This window comes from Varroa destructor, unplaced genomic scaffold (assembly GCF_002443255.2).
Source record: "Varroa destructor unplaced genomic scaffold, Vdes_3.0 BEIS01000004.1, whole genome shotgun sequence".
In the NCBI taxonomy this organism is placed as follows: Eukaryota; Metazoa; Arthropoda; class Arachnida; order Mesostigmata; family Varroidae; genus Varroa; species Varroa destructor.
In genome coordinates, this window is record NW_019211457.1 from 19,682,781 (window position 1) to 19,703,323 (window position 20,543).

At 42.5% G+C, this 20,543-nt stretch overlaps 1 protein-coding gene across 17 annotated transcripts in view; it reads left to right on the forward strand.

Moving 5' to 3' along the window:
* Dab (DAB adaptor protein) overlaps positions 1 to 17,489 on the forward strand; it is a 45,206-nt gene extending 27,717 nt beyond the window's left edge. For 8 of the 17 annotated variants that reach the window (XR_015325726.1, XR_015325723.1, XR_015325725.1 and 5 more), the window contains 13 exons: positions 734 to 984; positions 3,272 to 3,354; positions 4,961 to 5,074; positions 5,227 to 5,401; positions 5,859 to 6,028; positions 7,875 to 8,072; positions 9,730 to 9,843; positions 10,139 to 10,604; positions 10,753 to 10,963; positions 11,158 to 11,557; positions 11,949 to 13,339; positions 13,767 to 15,537; positions 16,115 to 17,489. Coding sequence is in view for 1 of the 17 variants with exons in the window: in XM_086986050.1 (XP_086842176.1) it covers positions 957 to 984; positions 3,272 to 3,354; positions 4,961 to 5,074; positions 5,227 to 5,401; positions 5,859 to 6,028; positions 7,875 to 8,072; positions 9,730 to 9,843; positions 10,139 to 10,604; positions 10,753 to 10,963; positions 11,158 to 11,557; positions 11,949 to 13,339; positions 13,767 to 15,196; positions 16,115 to 16,116 (4,782 nt within the window). In the remaining 16 variants the exon portion in view is untranslated. Of the gene's footprint in view, positions 1 to 733; positions 985 to 3,271; positions 3,355 to 4,960; positions 5,085 to 5,226; positions 5,402 to 5,858; positions 6,029 to 7,874; positions 8,073 to 8,849; positions 8,884 to 9,729; positions 9,844 to 10,138; positions 10,605 to 10,752; positions 10,964 to 11,157; positions 11,558 to 11,948; positions 13,340 to 13,766; positions 15,538 to 16,114 lie in introns of those variants that run through there. The other 9 variants (XR_015325728.1, XR_015325729.1, XR_015325730.1 and 6 more) reach the window with 9 other exon arrangements.
* The last annotated feature ends 3,054 nt before the right edge of the window (positions 17,490 to 20,543 follow it).

The window sequence follows — 20,543 nt, forward strand, 5'->3', positions numbered from 1 at the left end:
CTATAAATTTCGTTGCTAAGATAACAGGCCTCTTGAATTTCGCCCTAGCAGGATAGCCAGCTCTCAGTCTCAGCAAGTGACAGCTCTGAATAGTATATCTATATATAGTATAACAGACCAAAAATGATTTTATCCGAATCCTCATTAAATTTCACTTTTCTAATTTTCCTTTTTTTTCTAGCTTCGATTTCCTGTCATATTCTGTTAGTTCGTTGACCAAATGAATAGATCCCTGGACGTAGCAACAAACTTTGCTCACATGCGCTAACCTGTCGCTTAAGCCTCTGTGTAAGGCGATATGCGGCTGTTAGCCAAGTAAATAAATAAGTAATCTTGTTTCAATAGTAGTTCCGTTGAATGGAGATAATTTTTTTTTATTAAACCAATCGACCAGCGCCATCCGACCAGTAACACAGTGCACCAATTTACAATAAGAACTATAAGAAAGTTTTTCTATTCTGTCCGACTTTGCACCGTAATGTTTTTTCGTCAAACAAGGTTACACGTTGTTACACACTAGTTTGAGCCGTTTTTGAGGCGAACATACGCACGATATAAGGTTTTCCAGTATTTAAATGAGAACTGCCACCTGCTACTTCGAGTGACAAGGGCGTGTATAAGCCAGTACGAAATAAGAAAGTTTTTCAAGTTGCGACAGTATCATTCTGAATAATTCTGACACAGGGCACAATAACGGTGTATATTGCATAATTATTTTTGTGCATTGCTAAAGGATGAAACCTCTGGCTCGACGCTTCGTACAGAACAATGTCAACCGAGTAGATTAAGACACCCAGACACGACTGGAACCGTGACGAAACTTTCTCGAGGATAAATTGAAGACGTTGGACGCCAGAATTATCCGAACATAATTGTTTGAGTTAACGTAAACGTATTGACGACGCAATCAGTTATTTGTTTTATCAGAAGCTTGTTCGTGACCAGCCAGCAGCACGATGTCTACCAAAACAAAAAAAGACAAAGGTAAGTACCGTTCCCTATAATACACCGACGTATTACATATAAACACTTTAATCTGCTCATTACCGGACATTCGGTTCTTCTCTCAGATAGTTAACACGTTTTAATACAGCGAGCATTGAAGCTTAAATAGTATTCGAAGACCATATCGATCGCACATGAGCGGAAAGGTGCCGACAATCAGCTCTATTTTTGAAGGCTGGATAATTTGGGTTTGCTAAGGACAAGTTGGGCGTTGATGATTTTTGGCTAGCACAGTGTTCAGTAAATTTCTCATCGATGCTTTCTGATAGCTACGCCAGCTTTGTTATTGGCTCTACCTAAAGCCATATTGTTTCCAACGTAAAGCAGGTTTATACTGAAGTACTCGCGAGTGTCTCTGGTTTGACTCCGCAGCACTAAAACAGATCGGGTCAGCGTCTTTTACCAACGCACATTTGACTCTATGATTTAACCCAACAATCTGTTATTGTTGTTACAAACCCAACAATAATTATTGCTGCTACACACTAAATGACTTCTGTCATAAAGAAATAACTTCTAGCCATAGCCGTGACTGTATATAGCCGTTAATAAATTCTTTGGTGAGAAGTACGTCCCTTTGTTTATTTAACATTTTCTCTTATTCTCTCTATTTCTGTATCATTGCCGTCCGCTTTGGCTGGACTCGGCAGTTAAAATCATTGTACTCACTAGCAAGCTCAATTTGTCATTTTATAGCCATTCGTCGTGAGACTGTTCCTGCAGTCAGTTACTGCTGCCGCTGTTATTAATTGTATCGAGAATCACGTAGAACGAAATGCGTAGACTGTTTGTTGCGGGCTGTACTGCTTAAACTGCCACTTTTCCGGCGACAACATATTCTATTTAAACCTTTGCCTGTCTGTCCATTTGGAACGTCTGTCTGATACTGGTCAGCTTCCACTGCCTGACCGCCAAATAGCCCCATGCCACAGCCACATTGGTTCTTAGCTGTCTGAGTGTTGTTATTTCAATGCCAGGGCAAAGTGATAAGCACGTGTTTATATATATATATATACGCAACGTAATAAAGTAACTGAAAACACAAGCAAAGAACATTTCTGCCACTGTAAGGTACACATTATAGAAGGGGTACGGGATTAAAATCAGAAAAGCTCTGCATTTACTAATATTTAAGACCAAAGCTACCGTCTTAGCTTTCGCCCTTATCCCCTATAGATTACTTTAGAGAAATTCCCTTGAAACGGAGTTTTTGCAGATGTACATCGAGATAGAATAAATAGTCAGTATGCAAAAGACTTCACACACAGTTAGTTTGGGTCGACTAGTAGATTTGTGAGGCAAACCCTTTGTTTCTACTGGGTTGAATGCTTTCTACAAAGCTAGTTTCCGTGATATTTACCGTAGATCCAATCTACCGCTGGCATAATAGAGGGTAATGGGAGGGGGAATAATTTCTGCTTGCTTCTATGAACAAACAAACAAACTGGGCGAAAAATATTCTAATTGAAGTCACAGAGGAAGCCTTAGATGTGTGCTACGCTAGAAGTTTTCTGTGAAATGTATTATCACCGGAAGAAGCCATCCATTTAGCACTAGGATGCGATTTTCATTCAAAGAAGTGTATGTCTCTCTTTAAGTATCAACCATTATATACTAGACTAGAGTATGTTTTTTTTGACGCAGTATTGCATTAACTTTGCAGTAGATCAGAAATACCGTATGCCCCTAATCGCAGAAGCTGTAAAAGCTTGCCTTCGATTTCAGAGTCGGAAAAGGCTGAACATAACATTTTCAGTTTATCTGTATGGGGAAATTGGAACAGTTCTTGAAGACGCTTCGACAAATATTTTAATGGTGCTATAATTTCTTAACACATGCTATGGCTCGCACAAAGTAAAACAACTATCTTGTTTACTCTGGTCAAATTGATGTCTCGCGTAATACCTTATATCAGCTATTCCTGCTAGCGGTCTCGGTCTTTGTCAGCTTGTAGCGCGGGCTTTAAAAACCCATTAGCTCACAACATTTCAACGCAGTTCCCGTTTAACTAGTTTCATCCTACAAACATTTCGTTCATTAAGCTGTGACCAGATGTTTTCCACAGAACGCGATCGACCTGGCAAGGGAGCTAGTCATACATAGTCAACTTGAGAAAGCTATCTTGTCTCGGAAAACGATAGATTAGAACGATCTGTCGTCTTCAGACTTTATGGGTTCGCTCACCTTCCATTTTGTTAGCACCTGCAGGATACCGCTTTCAGATACTTGCTTTTGTTAACAATGAATTAATTATGCGTTCTCTTAGGAGTAAAGAACGACCCATTCCGGTTCGAGGGAGACGGAATTTCATTTAAAGGAAAGCTAATTGGCAGTGAGGCCGTCAGTAGTGTAAGTACATCACTGTGTTTGTTTGTCTTATTAAGGTTGCGCTAACTCTATCCTATGTTATCCGTATATTGTTATTCCCCCTGGATAATATGTTATTAAACGAATGATAAAGAAAAGCATAGGATGTATCCTGTGATAGCTAAATAGTAAACGATAGTAATGCAATCGCAACTCTTTCTAGAGGGGCGCTTGTTTTACGGCCTTTACTTCTCTCACTCCACTTGAACTTTTATAGGGCGCCAGCGGCGTCGAGCTAGCGTAAAAACTTTGTTTATTCCTTACATTTTGCTCGTGCACACTAAGTCAATACGAAAATAATATTGTAGGAAACGTTTTATAGTGGCCTTAGTGATACACCAGCTGTAGCTAATATCTCAAAGGAAAGTACGCTATAGTTAACGCTGTAGAAAACATTTTGCACACGTAATTAGTCAGTTGTTTTACAATAACGTGTTGTTTATAGCTAGATCTTTAATTACAACTTCGTAGAGCTCATTATCACGCTGAGGAATATTTCGGGGACGCCCGTTCTAGCAGTGGATAGGCTTATCTGTTTACATAGAATTCTTCGAGTGGATATCGTGTCACTTCGGGATACTCCGTCCGTATATATTCCCTTGTTTCAACATAGCATTGTGAATAAGTCATTAGATTGGTAGTAGAAAGAAGCCATCAGATATTGACAGCTACAAAGATCATATCCATCTGGAGCAGGCGAGCCTGCTAGTTATCACCCAAATACGGAATAATGTTTTTTTTCTGGATAAGCAAGTTATACACATACTACATACCTAAGATATAAAGCAGCCTATATGGTGCAATATAAGGAATCGGTTGTTGCATACTACTCTGTCTCGCGCAGAGTTGGATGCTCCATATCGTCTGTCGCTCATCCCTCAGAAAGTGAACTCACCAGTTCTCGAACCACGGAACAATAGAGAACACAGATGTCTTCAAGTAGAGTATGTGCAAAGCATCCATCATTCAATATTTAGTGCTACCTTATTCCAAAGTAATTGAAAACTAATGCAGTAACAATTGCAGGACTTTTTAAATAATTACAAAGCAATCATACTGAATTGTCCCTTAAGGCATTCCCGCTTAGTTTCGAAATAACGTCTTAGTACTTTTCGAAATTCTATATTTGCGTGCACTGATTAAAAACATTAGTGAATACAATGTAAGCTAATTCAATGAAGACATATTTAAACTGCCGGCTTAAGATAGTAAATATATTCTATTTCGTTCTTTATACTTTCGTTATGAAACCGTCGAAAAAGACGAAAGTCTAACTACTTAATGTTCATTCAATCATCGTAACAAACGCCATTTGACGGCATTTTAAACAGCTGACCCTTTCGTGCCCGAAAAACTCTTGTATCGTGCGTACGAACCAATAATAAAAATCGAAAAAAAAATAATAGTTAGGCAACACAAGGAGAATAACTACCGAGGCAAAAAGTGGGTTCGAGTTTCAGAAGGGTTGGTCACAAGTTTTATGTAGATGTAGGATCTACATTGATTATGTTTTTCTAAAGATATGTTTCCTAAATATACGTGTGCTGATCGAAGAAGGATCTGCCTAAAGGTCATCTGACAATTTCAGGCACGAGGTGACCGAATGTGCGCCGATGCAATGGCGCGTCTCAAATCCGTGGTGAAGGCGTCAGGCGAGCACAAACAGCGCGTCTCGTTAACTGTCTCACTTGAAGGCATCAAAGTAGGTTAAGGTGATAGTCAGCCGTTAGCCTTAGTACTGTTTTATCTGATATTACGCTTATGTATGCACACGTGCGATATACGTAAGAATACTTAATGACTAAATTTTGCACAAGTTAAAATAATCGTCTATTGTCTTCGATTTTTCCATAGGTGTTCGACGAAAAGACTCACGAGCTGATGTGCCATCATCCCGTGCACCGAATTTCGTTTATTTCGCAGGATCAAACGGACCCGCGAGCTTTCGGGTACGTGTCAGGCACACCCCTGGGCGGGCATTCGTTCATCGCCATCAAAACCGAGAAAACGGCCTCTCAGATCGTGATCGGTACGTAATCTATAGGTTACTATAGTTGTTGTCTATGTACACCATAATTAAAGGAAAAGAATTGTCTTTCCAACCAGTCTAGTAAATAAATTACCTACATTTAAATAAGGTGCTCTCTAGCATTTAGAAATTTTATTAAACCTTCAAGGATGGCTCTTACAGATAATTCGACAAGTATATGCCATACGTTAGATACTAAAATGGAAAAAAAAAGGCCTTGAAAGCGTAAACTTGCTTCTGGAACGGTCAGAAATGAAACAAAGTCTGTTTAGGACGTTAGTGGCTTCAAACGGCGCGAGGACGCAGGTCGACTGGCAAGTCTAAAACGTCCTAAGTAAAAATAAAATCGCAGCCATTTGCGAGCATTTGAAAGGTACTTCAATAATAAGATGTTAAATAGTCAATTACATTTTATTTCTTCGAACTGATTTTATTGTTGCCTAATTTATTATTGCAGCTCTTCGCGACCTTTTTCAAGTGGTCCTTGAAATGAAGCAGCACGAGATGAAGCGACGTAGTGGATCAACGTCTCACCAAAGTAACAACACCTCCGGATCTAATAACAATAACGCTATCTCTAATAACAGTAGCAACAGGCATTCGTCCTCCTCCTCCTCTGCAAACCATGTAAGTGTGAGCAGTGAAAATAAATAGCACAGCGTAGGCTTAACAATCCACAAGTTACGTTCATTTCTGTGACAAGCTAATCAGTGTTGTTGAAACACAGGTGGCATATAGCAACAAAGAAGCGGTCCAATATCTGAAGGCACCGCTGATAGGTAGCTAACTGCCTTTGCTGACTTGAAACTGTATGTGTTCTGAGAGCGTTTATTGATTTTCCTGAGTTCATTATCCTATTCTTTTGAACAGTGTTCGTACTCGATCGGACCACTGTGTGTTTCTTATTTCTCTAGCCACATTCTGCGCAGCAATCGTTTCTGTTATAATGGTATAGTTCTCCCGATTTCGTTAAAGCATAGTTTTATTTAAAAAAAAAAATTCATTGAAAGTGCTCAGCTGTTAGAAATTTACTCGAATTTGAGAATGTTCATTCTTAGGCGTGGCAAGCGATTGTATGTACTACACCGTTGTTGACTATAGGCTAAGGAACGCATCGCTTGCCCACCCGTTCAGACTGGCTGATAACTATAAAAATACGAAATTCTAGGCTAAACGTTTCTGTTCGGCACTGCAACCTGAAGTTACATCGAAAAAAGCGTAGAGAGTCCAGCGATACTCTACTAAATTTGGTCATTTTGACTTGAGTACGGGAACTATCATTTCGTAAATGTTCGTGGGATTACCAGCTGTGGAAGCAGGTTCTTTATTGAGCCGTTTATTATTATAATTGTAATATATATAGTCGTTCCGAGTTGGGCCAAGTGGTAATTGTTACTGATTAAAACAAGAACGTGTTATGGATAAGGCAGGTAAACAGGCAAAAATGGCAGAACAAAGATGAGAAACTTACGTCGCATGCCTAATAGTTTTGTCCGTTCTAGTGTCACACGTTAGTTAGATCAATTTTTTTACCCTATGGACCCTACGTAAATTTGTCAAACAAGACTTTTTCTATAGACATGACGCACCGTGTTGAAACTATGGTAATATTATTGTTCGCCGACATAGGCTTCGAGTAGCCAGTGACAAATTTTCTAGTCCACTTATGCGCTGCCTGGTAATGCATTGTTTGAGTACTTTTCCGCATAATCGAACTACTCTATTTGTCAGTACTGCCTGTGGTAGTGCAATCGTTTTGTTCCTTGTAGACTGAGCGGATTAAAGATTTTTTTGCTTTTTGCGATAGCTAGCAAATGCTTTTCTCGAATAGAAGTAGCCCAGTTAGCTATATGTACCTCAGCTTACGTAATCCAAGGCGGTAGCCCTTCCTTGTCCGACCATTACAACCTGTAACTGTCATTGCCAGTGCATGTTGTGACCGATTGTATATTGCCAGCCAAGAAATTTTCAGATGTACTTGTTAAAGCGGAATCAATTATACATTACAGATAGTTACATACCCGAAGAAAACAGATAACTGTTTTGTAAGTTTAAACATTTCCAACAGATTCCATATCAAACACCTTATTAACACCAAATTTGACTTTGGGCTTAATTTAAACCACTTATACTATATTCAATCAGAGCGATCGAGTATACGTTTGTATTTGAAAGTGTCAGTTTGCTACCTTGAAAAAGCAAAATACTCTATAACGTCAGGTATGGACGAATGAACTTAGTGTTGCAAGTGATATTTGCATCGTGTGGAAAAAAGCTTTCTATTTTTGCATTATCAGTACTTACACAGGTGGTGTTTAGTAATTTGTATGTAACGAGTCAACAGTGAATTGATCGCTATGTAGTTTGGGTTCTTTCTTTAGCGGCTGTTGATACTCTGTCCATCGTAGTCATCGGTGGCATGGATATGTTTCGTGGTAGCTATAATTGCTCCCCCCAATCCCCCCACATCTAGGAGAATGGGCATGAGGATGGCCGTATCGATGGAAGTTTGTTGGACCCAGCTAGACCGGTGTCCAACAATGTTAACGTCGATTCGATGGTTACCGCTATTGCTGGTAAGGGGCAGTCATCAACCGAAAGCTCACGACCGGACGTTGCTGTCGTCGACGACCTCCTCGATCTTCAGACTGAGCTCGACTGCTTGCAACAGGTTTGTTTTGTTCATTGTCTGTGTGTTTAATTGGTTACCGGTCTGCCGATCCGGATGTTCTTCTGCCTGTCCCCTTCTCTTAGTTACCGCTACTCAGTCGGCTCATTTGCCAGATTCTAGATTATTACAATGGCCTGCTGGCTTGCACTCTTGGGCCGTTCTGCCCTTTGCTCTCTTTGTAACTTTTATATGGAGATGGGCAGCGTTTGTGTTACATGGATAACGTATTTATGCCATACACGTATCATATGCACATTTAATGCTTGATAAATGCTATGTATCGGAGAAGATAAGTTCCGTAGAAATGTGCGCATATATTGAAGTTTATTGACACATATTTGTTTTAATAAATCCAAGCGTACGCCTTCGCGAATCAATTATTCGCTTCCTTGAACGATTTATTAACACTTTATCAGATGCATGGCTTTGTTTGCTACTACGCTAGATTGATCCGCTTGTTCCACTTTGCGCCATGGTAATTATGTGCATTGTCGATCGAGCCCTTTGTTTCTCTGTATGAAATAGTCGCCTGCCAGAATTTTCTTTTTTGACGGCTTCTAGGGGGCGCCGTGGTGTCCTGGGCCGCGCGGCGTTTCGAAGTTCTATATGGGTATACTTTTAATATACGCCTATTTGACCTAGCTGGGCTCAGTGCTTAAACAACCTTCTTCAGTTCCGACTTACCATTAACGTGTATGTTATTTCGGCACAAATACATTAACTTCCTTTTTCTTATTTTGCAAAACTACAAGCTGATGAGAGATCGTACAGTGATTGATCGTGCACGCAACGCTTATTACACAGGTAGATGGTAAGATTCTATGGCAAAAGAGCATGGGTAGATAAACTTTTTATGCACAAACAAGTCGCAGTTGTTGATGGAGCGTCCATTTTACTTCAGATCTACTTAAAAATGACATAAAAGTTTTACCTTATTAATAAAAATAGACAAGTGAGATTTCATACTATTGTTTTATTAGTCCGATCCTTTTTCAAGAGTATTAACATTTTGCACTTTTTTTGTCTTGTACTTTATGACTTGACGTCAAAAACATGCGTTATAAATATTTATTAACTATAAAAATATTATTAAATATTACCTAGTACGATATTACTTGTTGGCTTGGGATACTGCCGATAATGATGTTTTCAACGGCATCTATTAAAATAGAGGCAGAAAACCTTCTGTTTCAGAAAAGTATATCTGAGTATGACTCTTCGTTCCGGCACTAGATCATTCCTACGAAATAGGTGTAGCAAATAACCGTATTTTCTTTCCGAATAACTCTAAATAATCATCTCAGCTATTCAACTCGAAGAGTACTTGCTTACAGAGCACAACCTTAGACATAATGGCGCATTTCTTTTTGGAAGGCTGTGGTAAATTATGAAGCGAATGGATTGAGTAAAGCCTGCTCTGTACCGTAAGCATAGGTTTTTAGAGGAAGTTGCTGTAAAGATTAGCCTATATGGAAGTGCCTAGAAGAAAGTAAAAACATGTTACGGATTTGGCCCGAATAAAGTCAAGCCAATTTTTTGAAAAGTTTTCAGGCTCTGTGTGTGATTACCTTGACTGATTATTGTGCGTATGTGCGTGTGTATGTGTCTCTATGTACGTCTCGTTGTTGTTGTCACCATGCATTTTCTGACCGAATAGGGGATCGAGCAGATAGAGGGGGAAATCAGCACGGCTGAAGCAGCATTTGGGGCAGATCCGTTTGGGTCGACTCATGAAGTAGCCGGACAACAGCAGGCGAGTACAAGTTCTATGGTGAGCGACTAAATCAACCCATTACCTAAGAAATTCTCCTCTCGAAAACCTTTTGAATAAAATTTGGCATTTTTGCTGGCTACGTTTGCCTTCAGATGTAATAGCATCCGCGTCGAACTTACTGCAGTAAATTTTTTTTATACATATGCTTTTCGTCTACTTTTTTTGCACCTACGGAACGCATCTTGGAGACTTAAAATTCATGCATTATGGGTTAATACGAACCTACGCGAACGTGCATGTATGTTGTACGCAAATGTAAGGTATGTGCAAATGTGGCCTGTGTCAATTTCAGCTGGAATCAAACGCTGGTACTATAAGTAGTGGATCTTCAGCGTATTTCCAACCGAACAAAGTCTGTCTGCCACCAGTATCGTCTGCCGGACCACACACTAGCGGGAGTTCTACTGCAAGTAATTTTTCGCCAGCTCAAACGACCGGTGCTAACCTGACGAGTCATCCCTCAATGTCTGTGGGCTGTTTTTCGATTAGTGGCCAGAGCGCACTTCTGCTGCCCCCTCCCCCGACGAGTTCGTTGCCCTCGACACCGAAAAGGACACAAACTCGCCAGGGCGGAGGATCTACCTCAGCGGACCTTTTCACGTCCTCATCATCTTCGGCGACTATAGGGGCTACATCCGCGGCCTTGGCAAGGGGAGTAGGAGCATCCTCATTGGATGCGAGTTCCAATTTTGCCAAGGGACCACAAACTACTGCTTCTATGACGTTGCCAAAAGGTTTTACGCCAGGTGAGTTCGAAGGTGAGAAAAAGAACTTGAATGAACCCTTTTGACATTTACGTAAAGGTAATTTGCTCGCACAAGAACAAATACGATCGGACAACATATATATGTAATAAATATTATTGATAAATTTTGCTCCTTGTTGTCGTTGTAATGTTATATATAGGGGGGATGCCATCTGCTAGTTGGGCAGAATCGAACTCGACAGCCCCTGACTTCACTGCCCAGTCTACAACGTCATCTTATTTCGGCTTCGGCGATTCGTTTGATGACAACTTTGGCCCGTCGGCATCCGCAACAGCACGGTCATTGGCCGATGGCGGTCCCCCAGCGGCTTCTTTCGGGCAGCAGCAGGAGCAACGGCAACAACAGCAGAGGTTTGTTCTCTATGACACAACACTTAGTCATTCCGATTAAGTGTTAGTTAATATTTCACCTTTTGCATTCTCAAATTCGGTATTTTAGCTGAATAGAATAAGAGTATTTCTACTTCGAATACATGATTTACTGAATCGTACAAGAAAACATCGTAGATACCAAACATATGCTTTTTCTTTCTCCAATCTGATAGCAGAAGTGCTGGTGTTACCGGATTGTTCTCTCAAACGACGTCGCGTGGCTCGTCCATAGCACCGCCTGCTTCCTTGAACCAGACGCAGTTTAGCTTCGAGGGCTCGAGCCTTCTTGCTGGCGGTGGAAGCGGCATGTCCGCCACTTTACCACCTCCTCCGCCAGTTGGCGGTCATCAACGAGGGGCACAGCCGTTACGTAGCACCACTACCTCTTCTTCATCATCTTCATCAGCCGGGGCTACTATGACTGTATATAATACTCATAACGCCAGCAACAACCTTAACAGCGTCTTAGCGACCGGTCTTGTTGAATCGCTGGCCAGGACAAGTGTACACGGCGCGTCCGTATCAGAGTTGCTTTCAGGCAGACCATACTCCAGTAGCCGAGAGCATGCTACTGTAAGTAACTTCAAAATCAAACGACACAATTAACGATGAGGCAGAGATATAAAACAAAAGGCCGCCACAACCTGCCAGGATGAAATTTAGCGTGTCTACGATTGGTTTCAAACCTAGATCACTGGCTCTTTGGGTTTAGCAGGCAAACAGCTAACCACTGCATCATAACATGGACGAATAATATACCTTATTTGTTGCAAATACGGCTAAATCCTACCTGTTATTTGAAAGCGTAAGCAATCGGAACAAACCGAAGTCCCCAACATTTCTTCCTATCCATAAAAGGCCGCTAATTAGACTCTTATTAGAGACTGTTACCGTGCGCAGAAATAACGGTACTGTTGTAGTGCAGTTGTGATAATATTGCTGTTTTTATTTGTGGCGGTTCCAGGAGTTGACCTCGAATCGCGGGGTGCTATCGGCTACGGCTGTTCCTGTGTCAGGGACATCTGTGGAAGGAAACGGTCGGTTCAACGCTGTTTTTGAGAACGCTCGTCCAAATTCAGGTCTCATCGGGCAAGTGGCGCCCGCGGCATCCGTTGATAGTGTCTTTGATGATTTTCATTTTGATGGAGGAGCCTCAGTGGGATCAACTAGTGTTCATCGTGGCCCATTGGGCGGCATGGGATCCCACGCGCCGTACGCACATCAGGGTGTGCAGCGTGAAGCACACTTTTCAGCGGCGCAATTCTCCTTCGAATCTGTGGCGTCGTCGTCAAATTTATCGAGAGGCCGTACGCAGGAAAGTACCGAATTGTTCGACCCGCCTCCAACGAATCATTCAACGCAGTTTGACATTGCGCCGTTAGTCAAAATACCCCCAGCGGTAAGCGGTTCAACAGCTGCCGCTGGCGGTGCAGTTGGATCGGCTGTAGTCGCTTCTGAGGGAAGCGGCATGTCAGAACCGACGCGTGCCGCTGGCGCTGTCGGCTCGTCGACGGTTCACAGTGGCAGCGAGTTTGCTTCTCCACGTTTCATGCCAACGATTGGCTCGTCAACCACCGTATCCGCAAACCGTATGTCAAACCATCACCAACAGCAACAGCAGCAGCGGAATCAATCAGCCGTTGGCAATCTTGCTACTGTCGTTGCCGCAGTGAACGCGCCGATGGCCGTCGGCAGTGTACCACCTGCCGATAAGTATGCAGTCTTCGAGAAACTGAAACAGGAGGAACAAGCGGCCGCGGCAACACCTCCACCGTTACCACCCCCGTTATCACCGCCTCGAACACAACAGCAGCAGCCGGCAGCGCGTGATTGCCAGATTGGACAGATGAGCATAAGTTCGATGGCAGGGGCAGCCTCCAGCGCGCCATCGTCGCTATTTTCATCGGTGTATGCTGCAGGAGCGTTAAAGTCTGCGGACCTTTTTGCAAACTTTAACGCGTTCGGGACATCGTCGGCCTCTATGCCAGCTGGAGTCGTTGCACCGTCGCAGTCATCAACCCAGGTGGAGACGATTCCGCCAGGTCAGCGTTTACTAACTGGCGACCTATTGTCTAAAGACTCAGGTATTACAGCGAAGTCTGTGAATAGCTCGGCGACGAACACAAGGTATACAAATTCCGCAAACACTGGTTTCGAATCAACATTCGAGAGCAATTTTGTCAGCTCAGCTCCCCTATCGCAGACTATCTGTTCCGGAGGCAGCTCACCTCGTGCAATTCAGCCTCAGTCAAAGAGCCGCAATACACAGACTACAATAAACGATTTCTTCGGAGAGTCGATTGTCGCATTTGAAGCCCATTTCGACGTACAATTTCCTACTCAGTCAAACGTGCAGTAAGTAAACAAGTATTTTATATATGTTCTAGTTGTTTTGTGTGATCCCTTGACGCAAAACTACCCAGCCCACTGCTTAACATAGGGCAGTAAAACAGACGTTTCCGTCATAGATTCCTCTACCGGTAGACAGTGACTGAATTAAATGCAAAATAATTGTGAGCTAAATAATATTACTACAATTAGTCCGAATATGTTTTATACTCTTGATTTCAATGCCCACCGATAAAAACTGATTTTACAAATGCAGTGGTTCTTCTTTATAACACATGAGGCTGTACAGTCAGATAAAACTCAACCTTTCCGTGTTACAAGGGGACACTTTTCTCAAAAGCAACTTTAATAGATAATAAAAATATTTTCCCTTTTTCTTTTGTATCTGTTCGTGCGATCGTTGTGTAATGATGTTATCATTATTATAATCTAGATCTGGCGACGCTCCTAGTAGCAGCAGCGTCACTGGAGCTGGTGCCGTTTTGATGAGCCACGGAAGCACCGCGAGCAGCAATAGTAATGGCAGCGAAACGGGATCGGTAAAGCGACCGCCGATGCTAAACGCGGCCATGAGGAGTAACCCATTCTGTGCGCTGAGCACCGAATCCACACCATCAGAAGATTTCAACACCCCACCCATTTCGACAACCACAATCGCACCTCAGCCGGTATCGATTCATGTTAGCCACAGTGGACAGGTGTGCTCTGGCTTGCGTGGTCAGAAAGGGGTAACTTCTTCTTCCAACGATAACTCTGTCTGCTCGCCGAGTGAAGCCACAACGGCCACAAACGAGTTCATCTCGGCCGCATCGAGTCCCTCAAGTGATCGCTTTGTGACGATGGCGTCGGGCTCGAGTCTTTCCTCTTCGGAGAACGACCTCACCTCCTCATCGCCTCCGCCAACCGTTGCGCCATCAAATCCTACCCGACCCCCGAGTTCTGGATCGTCTTGCCAGGGCTCTGTCGCAGTATCTACAACCGCCACTACTACTGCCGCTACTACTGCGACTTCCCATCCTTCTATTCCTCCAGCCGCTTTTCCTCCCTTCGCTTTTGATGCACCTGTAGCCCCTGCGGTAACCTTTGCCTCGCCTGTAGCTGTCATACCACCTTCGCCCGCTCATGCGCCCCCCCAATGCCCAGCGAAGCCTGTGTCAGTTCCCGACCCTGAGCCTTTTTCCTCTGATGCTGCTGCAACAAGCCATCGAAGTGAGGCCGCGACTACGCCCCATCCTCATTTAAGTGTTTCAACCGCAGCAAACCCGTTCTGTATGGGCAGCTTTGCCGAACAAGTAACTGCTGCTGCTCCTAGTGTAAACAAACAGCAACAACAGCAGGCGTTGAATCAGCTGTCCAACCAGGGCGGGACGACGTTCGTCGTCCAGTCTTCAGAAGTGCTTGACAGCGATAAAGATCGAGACGAAGGTTTCTTCGGTAGTAATACGGGTAGCGTATCGCCGTACCCCACAGTTCTGTCTCATGTTCATCAGCATTCTTCCTGTCCTAGTGGTACCGTTATCCAGAAGCTTCAGGCTAGCCAGCAGCATCCTCCTACCCAGCAACAACAAACTTTCCCCTCTGGCCCTAACCAGTTACCTCCTAAAGTAACAAGCTGTGCGTTGGAATCCCGAAACGGATCCGCTGGTGGTGCCCCATTCGGCCACACGCCATTCGTCACTCACTTTCCTGCGGTATTTCCTGAGAACGATGAGACTCAACCCGCTGTTAGTGTGGCTAGCCCACCTCCCAGTGGTATCTTCAGCAAAAAAGATGACCCGTTCAATGAGGACTTCTTCAATATGCTGAATAGTTCGGCGGGCCCTGACGCACCGGGTCAACAACATCAAATTGACTCCTTTTGGTGTAGGTAGCACAAACAAACAAATAAACGAACGATCTGAAGGCATCGATTCGTGTGTGTGTCCGCATCAACGAGTAACGTTCGGATCGCTACGGGCATGTCTACTATAGAATTGTCTAAGCACGATGGAAAAGTTTAGTTATTTTATTCATTAATCTATTATCCTTCAACACTGCATGCGCAACGCAGACGTTTGCATCTGACGTTCGACAGTCGATGAAGGATGGGACCACCGCATGTATTTACATCGGTAGAAGTGTCTACGAACAGGAGTGCCTAGAATATCTCGTTTGGGCTGCGTGTACAAGCTTTTATTTATAGCCAACAATAGGACTGCTTATACGTGAGTAAAGAAGTGGCGTATTCGTTATATAGAAGCTACTTGGAGCTGGTTCTATTATGATCTTATTGAGAGCGAGGTCTGTTGATGCGCACAATGATTAAATTTGACTTTACATTGTTTTCAAATATCTCCATATTTGCCCACTCTGTGCACCCCAAGCTATCTTCGCTGTCTGTTTGCTACATACTTTGCGCGTGCATGCGTCGACTCGATGTGTTCGGTTCCATTTAGCATCTCGTATACCGAACTGTACGGTACTCGCTTGACGTGTGTCTGATAGAAATAACATGATTATAGTTATTTTGTCGCTTTTTTGTCTTCGTTCCTATGCTGCCCAAAAGAGATAGGTCAATTTTTTCTGCGTGTCAAAATCTATGTCGCTTCGTCTTATTGCTGTGTATGTCAGACGTGTGTTTCCGAGCTGATCAACAGGTAAACTTTAGCCTGGTTCACCGCTCCTCATACAAGCCACATACACAACTATTGTGCAGCTTCAATTGAGTGCCTCTAGATACAAATCTACTTGAGCACTATCTATTTACGACTCCACCGCTAATATATGCGTTGTACTTTTCAGGACTTACGTACATAGCGGATAAGACTGAGAATGTAAGACACGCACGCACGCACGCACGCACACAGCTGCCTATTTAGTTGCCGTTGCTGTAGAAGAAAAGAAATACAACAGACTATGAAGTCCGCGAAAAACCAAAAACAACCCAAAGTGCGCACCAACTACTGACTAATTGATGATCTATTGATGAATCGAGAGCAAGAAGTAGTACTTCGAAGGATTTGGTGAAAGAAAATAACAGGAAGATTTCATACGTACAGTTCCGAAACATAGCAAGATACTGAAACTACTATTACTAATTCCAACTATATACATAATAGCCAGATACCAAGGTAAAACGGCCACATTTTACGTTGTACTGATTAAACTATGCTTACGTTGACGCTTTCACAAAATATCGTCTAATAGATACTTTACTTCCGCCTTTATTCGAAGCTTGCATCAGTAGGGGGAAGGTACAATACGAGACGTTGTTTTTGTGAGCTCGGCACAGTCTGGACACTTCTAAAATTCGCAGCAGCAAAACAAAACTAACGCAACTTTGAGTTTGACGTTCGGTATCGCCGTTAGGCGTAACTACACAGTTGGACGACTGGCTGACTCCTAGCACGAGACCTAGAATATATATAGCTGATTTCATAAAAATAGCGACGTTGCTGACGATGATGACGGTGATAATGATGACGATCTTCACCGCTAACCCGAATGGTCGCGATAAATCGATTATGTTATATTTTAATACTGATTTCATCAATGGTGTAATAGTCGTCCTGAGGAGAGAAGAAAAGAATACATAAATGGATGAACGAATTATTCATATATGTATGCGACTCCTAATTTTAGCTAACTGCGATAATCTGAGTCCTTGAGAGACAATTGACTGAATATACTGCACGAACTAAATGAAAACTAGAGAAAAATAATCGAGGTATTGATATATTAATACACTGAAATGAGGACGTTGACGCGGTGAGCATGACAAACGAAAAAGAACTATATATTCTATATAAGTATAAGCAAACACAGACACACACACCCCCACCCCCGCCCCCACCCACACACACACACACACACTCACACACAAGTACGCACATGCACAAACGTATGGGAACACCTGGAAAGGAAAAAGAGAACGGACACAGGACAATGGAAAGCGTATGGAAACTTGGACACTGACTTGGGCTGCTTCGACCCCTTCGCCTTCCTCTGATACCAACGGCAAAGTTGTAGTGAGCATGATAGGGGAAAAAGGAGCACACACGGAGAACGTGACTGCACAAGATGAAGAACAACGCTGATTGTATATAGAGTTTAGTTGTTTTATTACTATTATTCATATTAGTAATAAAAAATTAGTTCGGTATTTTAATGAGTCAAATGGGGTTGTGTTTTCAATTGTAAATATCTAATTAGCCAGTGTTTAAGATATGTTTCTGTGTTACTTACGGATAGTGACCGCTTAATAGGTTTAGGGATTATGATGGGCAGATGGGTATTTTATATCATTATTTAAGGAATGAATATTGATGGCAACATAATTGCTACTGGCAATTTTCGGTTGCTTCACTCCAAACGCATAGTCACCTTGAAAGTAATGTGTAGTACAGATTAATCGCAGACCACTGATGTATAATTATCTCGTATTTTAAATATTTGAAGTCATAACGTCGATATGCAAAGACTCAGTTCATTGAACTCATTTACCCATTTTTGATATGTCTTCATATGTGAGATATATATATGGGTGCTTTTTCTAGAATTTTCTACTCCAGAAAACGACAATACCAGAATAGAATTTTTACAACAAACCGACTAAATCCAAGGCAGATTTCATACGTGCACCAGTTAAAGCTAATAGATAGTGGTCACATACCATTAGTCCTTACCAGTTTTTTCTTTCAGATAAAACCTTCGGCGGGTCAAGCCACCTCATCTCTATTGTCAACGGCTACACGATATAACGGGCTCTTTGTATTTATTTATTGCGCAGCAGGGCTTTACTATTTATCATGATCTTTTTCGTTGAATCATTACTTGCAGAAGCAGGAGTCAAGTAGGAAGGATAAGCTATCTGGACCACAGCTTCCGATCTAACTGACGGCTACAGAATCAACTGGTAACTTTTCGTCAACAGTAACCGCCTGACAATGTGTGTTGATTTATCTATCTACGAAATAAAAATTAGAAAACGTTAATGCGCATACGGTAAATTAACTGAGCTAACTACTAATTGGTTTACATTGTAAGAGATATAAAAGAGGAGCGAGTTCTCGCGATTGTCTCTCATTTCAGTATGACTCTATTATACAACAGAAGGTCGTGCATCTTTCAAACTGTCTCATAGCCTGTCGAGACCTACCTAGAGCGTACCGAACTAACTAATATTGAGCTTAAGGTGCTGTTTGTTTTTGTTTGTGGCTGACTTGGAAAGCCGTTACTGACTAGTCGTCCTTGGCTGGCGCCGATACAATGTCGTTTTCAGTGACAGCAACGCTTGCCGGTGGCTGTAGCATCACAGGGACGCTACGAGGTTCGGGTGCTGATGCATCATCATTGTCCTCAGGCGATCCATGTGATGCATTAATCCGAACCGTAAATGACCCATCAAGGCCATTTGAGTGTCTTGTCTGTGGTTTCCGCGCCCGCTTCAACTCACATATGAAGGTTTGTGTTCGACCGATATGTGTTAGTCGCAAAACATTTACCTACATACTATATAGGATCGCATATGGTGCCGGAATCCAGTTTTTATGTATATAATATTAAACATAGATAGCATATTAAAAAACTAGGTTTGAATGCTAAACAATCGATCTCGTACAGCGCTAGAAATTGTTTGTGCCTTATGTCTGTCAGATTGGCTTTAGCACAATACCTGTCTAACCAGTTATTTGTTAAAAAGAACATTTGTTTCTGTCGGAGGGTGCGTAATTATTTACAAGTTGACTTTTGTGGATCTATATAATTGTGATCCTTGCCGATACTTTTCCGTGGTTCTGGTGCGTCCACTGCGGGTCTACTACCCGCGACATTTATATGGCTTGTCTATGTAATTGTATGTATTCTGGTATGCCTTCCGACCCTTAAGTTGCAAGCTCCTTCTATTAACTTCATTATCCATCGTGCCTACGGTTATTTTCAGGTCCACACACGTATCCACACCGGCTACAAGCCGTTTGCGTGCTCCGTATGTGACTACCGCACTACACAAAAGGGTAACATAAAAATCCATATGACCAAGAAGCACGGCTTGCCTGAGGACGAAGTAAATCTTCTTCTACACGGCAACATCTCAGGTGCTCAGCTGGGAGGCGCTACAATTGCCATCTTCCAGCAGCTCGGTCAGGACTCGCAGAATGCAACAAGTGGCAATGCGACGTCGTCCCATATCCACTCCTCACCGTCATCGTTTGGTGCGACTGCCGTCGCCACGTCATCCGCTTCAGCTTTAGCATCTTCATCAGCCTCTCTAACAGTGCCAAGTGTTCCATCTGCCGTTTCTGTGCTCACCTGTACGGGAGAGATTTTGAGTTCAGTAAGAAGGGTCTCCACGTCACTAGCCAGTGCTTCGGCTCTTGGTCCTTCTCAACAAATTTCGACGACCCCATCGCCTTCCGTGGATGCAAGAACTTATTCAGTCCGGTCTCTTGCCCATGCAGATTCTGCATCTTTACAGGATCCAGATGACCTGTAGAACGCACACAGAGCTGTTCCTTTAAAGAATGGCTATGGCCTTTAATATACCCGTATAACGCCAACACGACGGCGTCGTCGAATTAAGTCAACAGCATAAGATACGAAGAACAAAAAAAATAAAAGAAGATTTAAGCCAAACACAAATGAAATTCTTCGAAGACGTAATGACAAAGAAAACTGTTTACTGCTCGATGCTGCATGCAAGAATGATCAAAAGAGTCGCGTTTGGCAAAATAGTTGCTTTCATAAGAAATATACAATACGTCGTTATGTTATTTATCGGCTTAAACGCTTAACGTTGAACATCTGCCCATACATAATGCACTAAGTGATCCTACGACTTGACGCCGACTGCTGACCCTTCTTTGATCTCATAAGTATGTTCCATCATAGTACATTTTGGTTTCATTATTCTTTGTACAATTACTTAATGATTGAGAGGCTTCTGATTTATGAAGACATCGGCCCTCACACTCTGTACAAAAAACAAACGTAGGTCTAATACTTCAGTTCAAAGTATGCGTCTATGGACACTTACGAGAGCATCGAACCCTTTTTGGCTATTCTATTTGGGTGTTGTTTGAATTATTTGAAACACGGACACAAGGAAATTTCTTATATAACTGTGTATTAAGTATCAAATAGAGAAAACCATCAGCACAACTTACTTTAAATTCTAAATAGTCGCTGCGTCAGAAACTATAATTTCACACTTGGACTCTGCGATGTATGTATT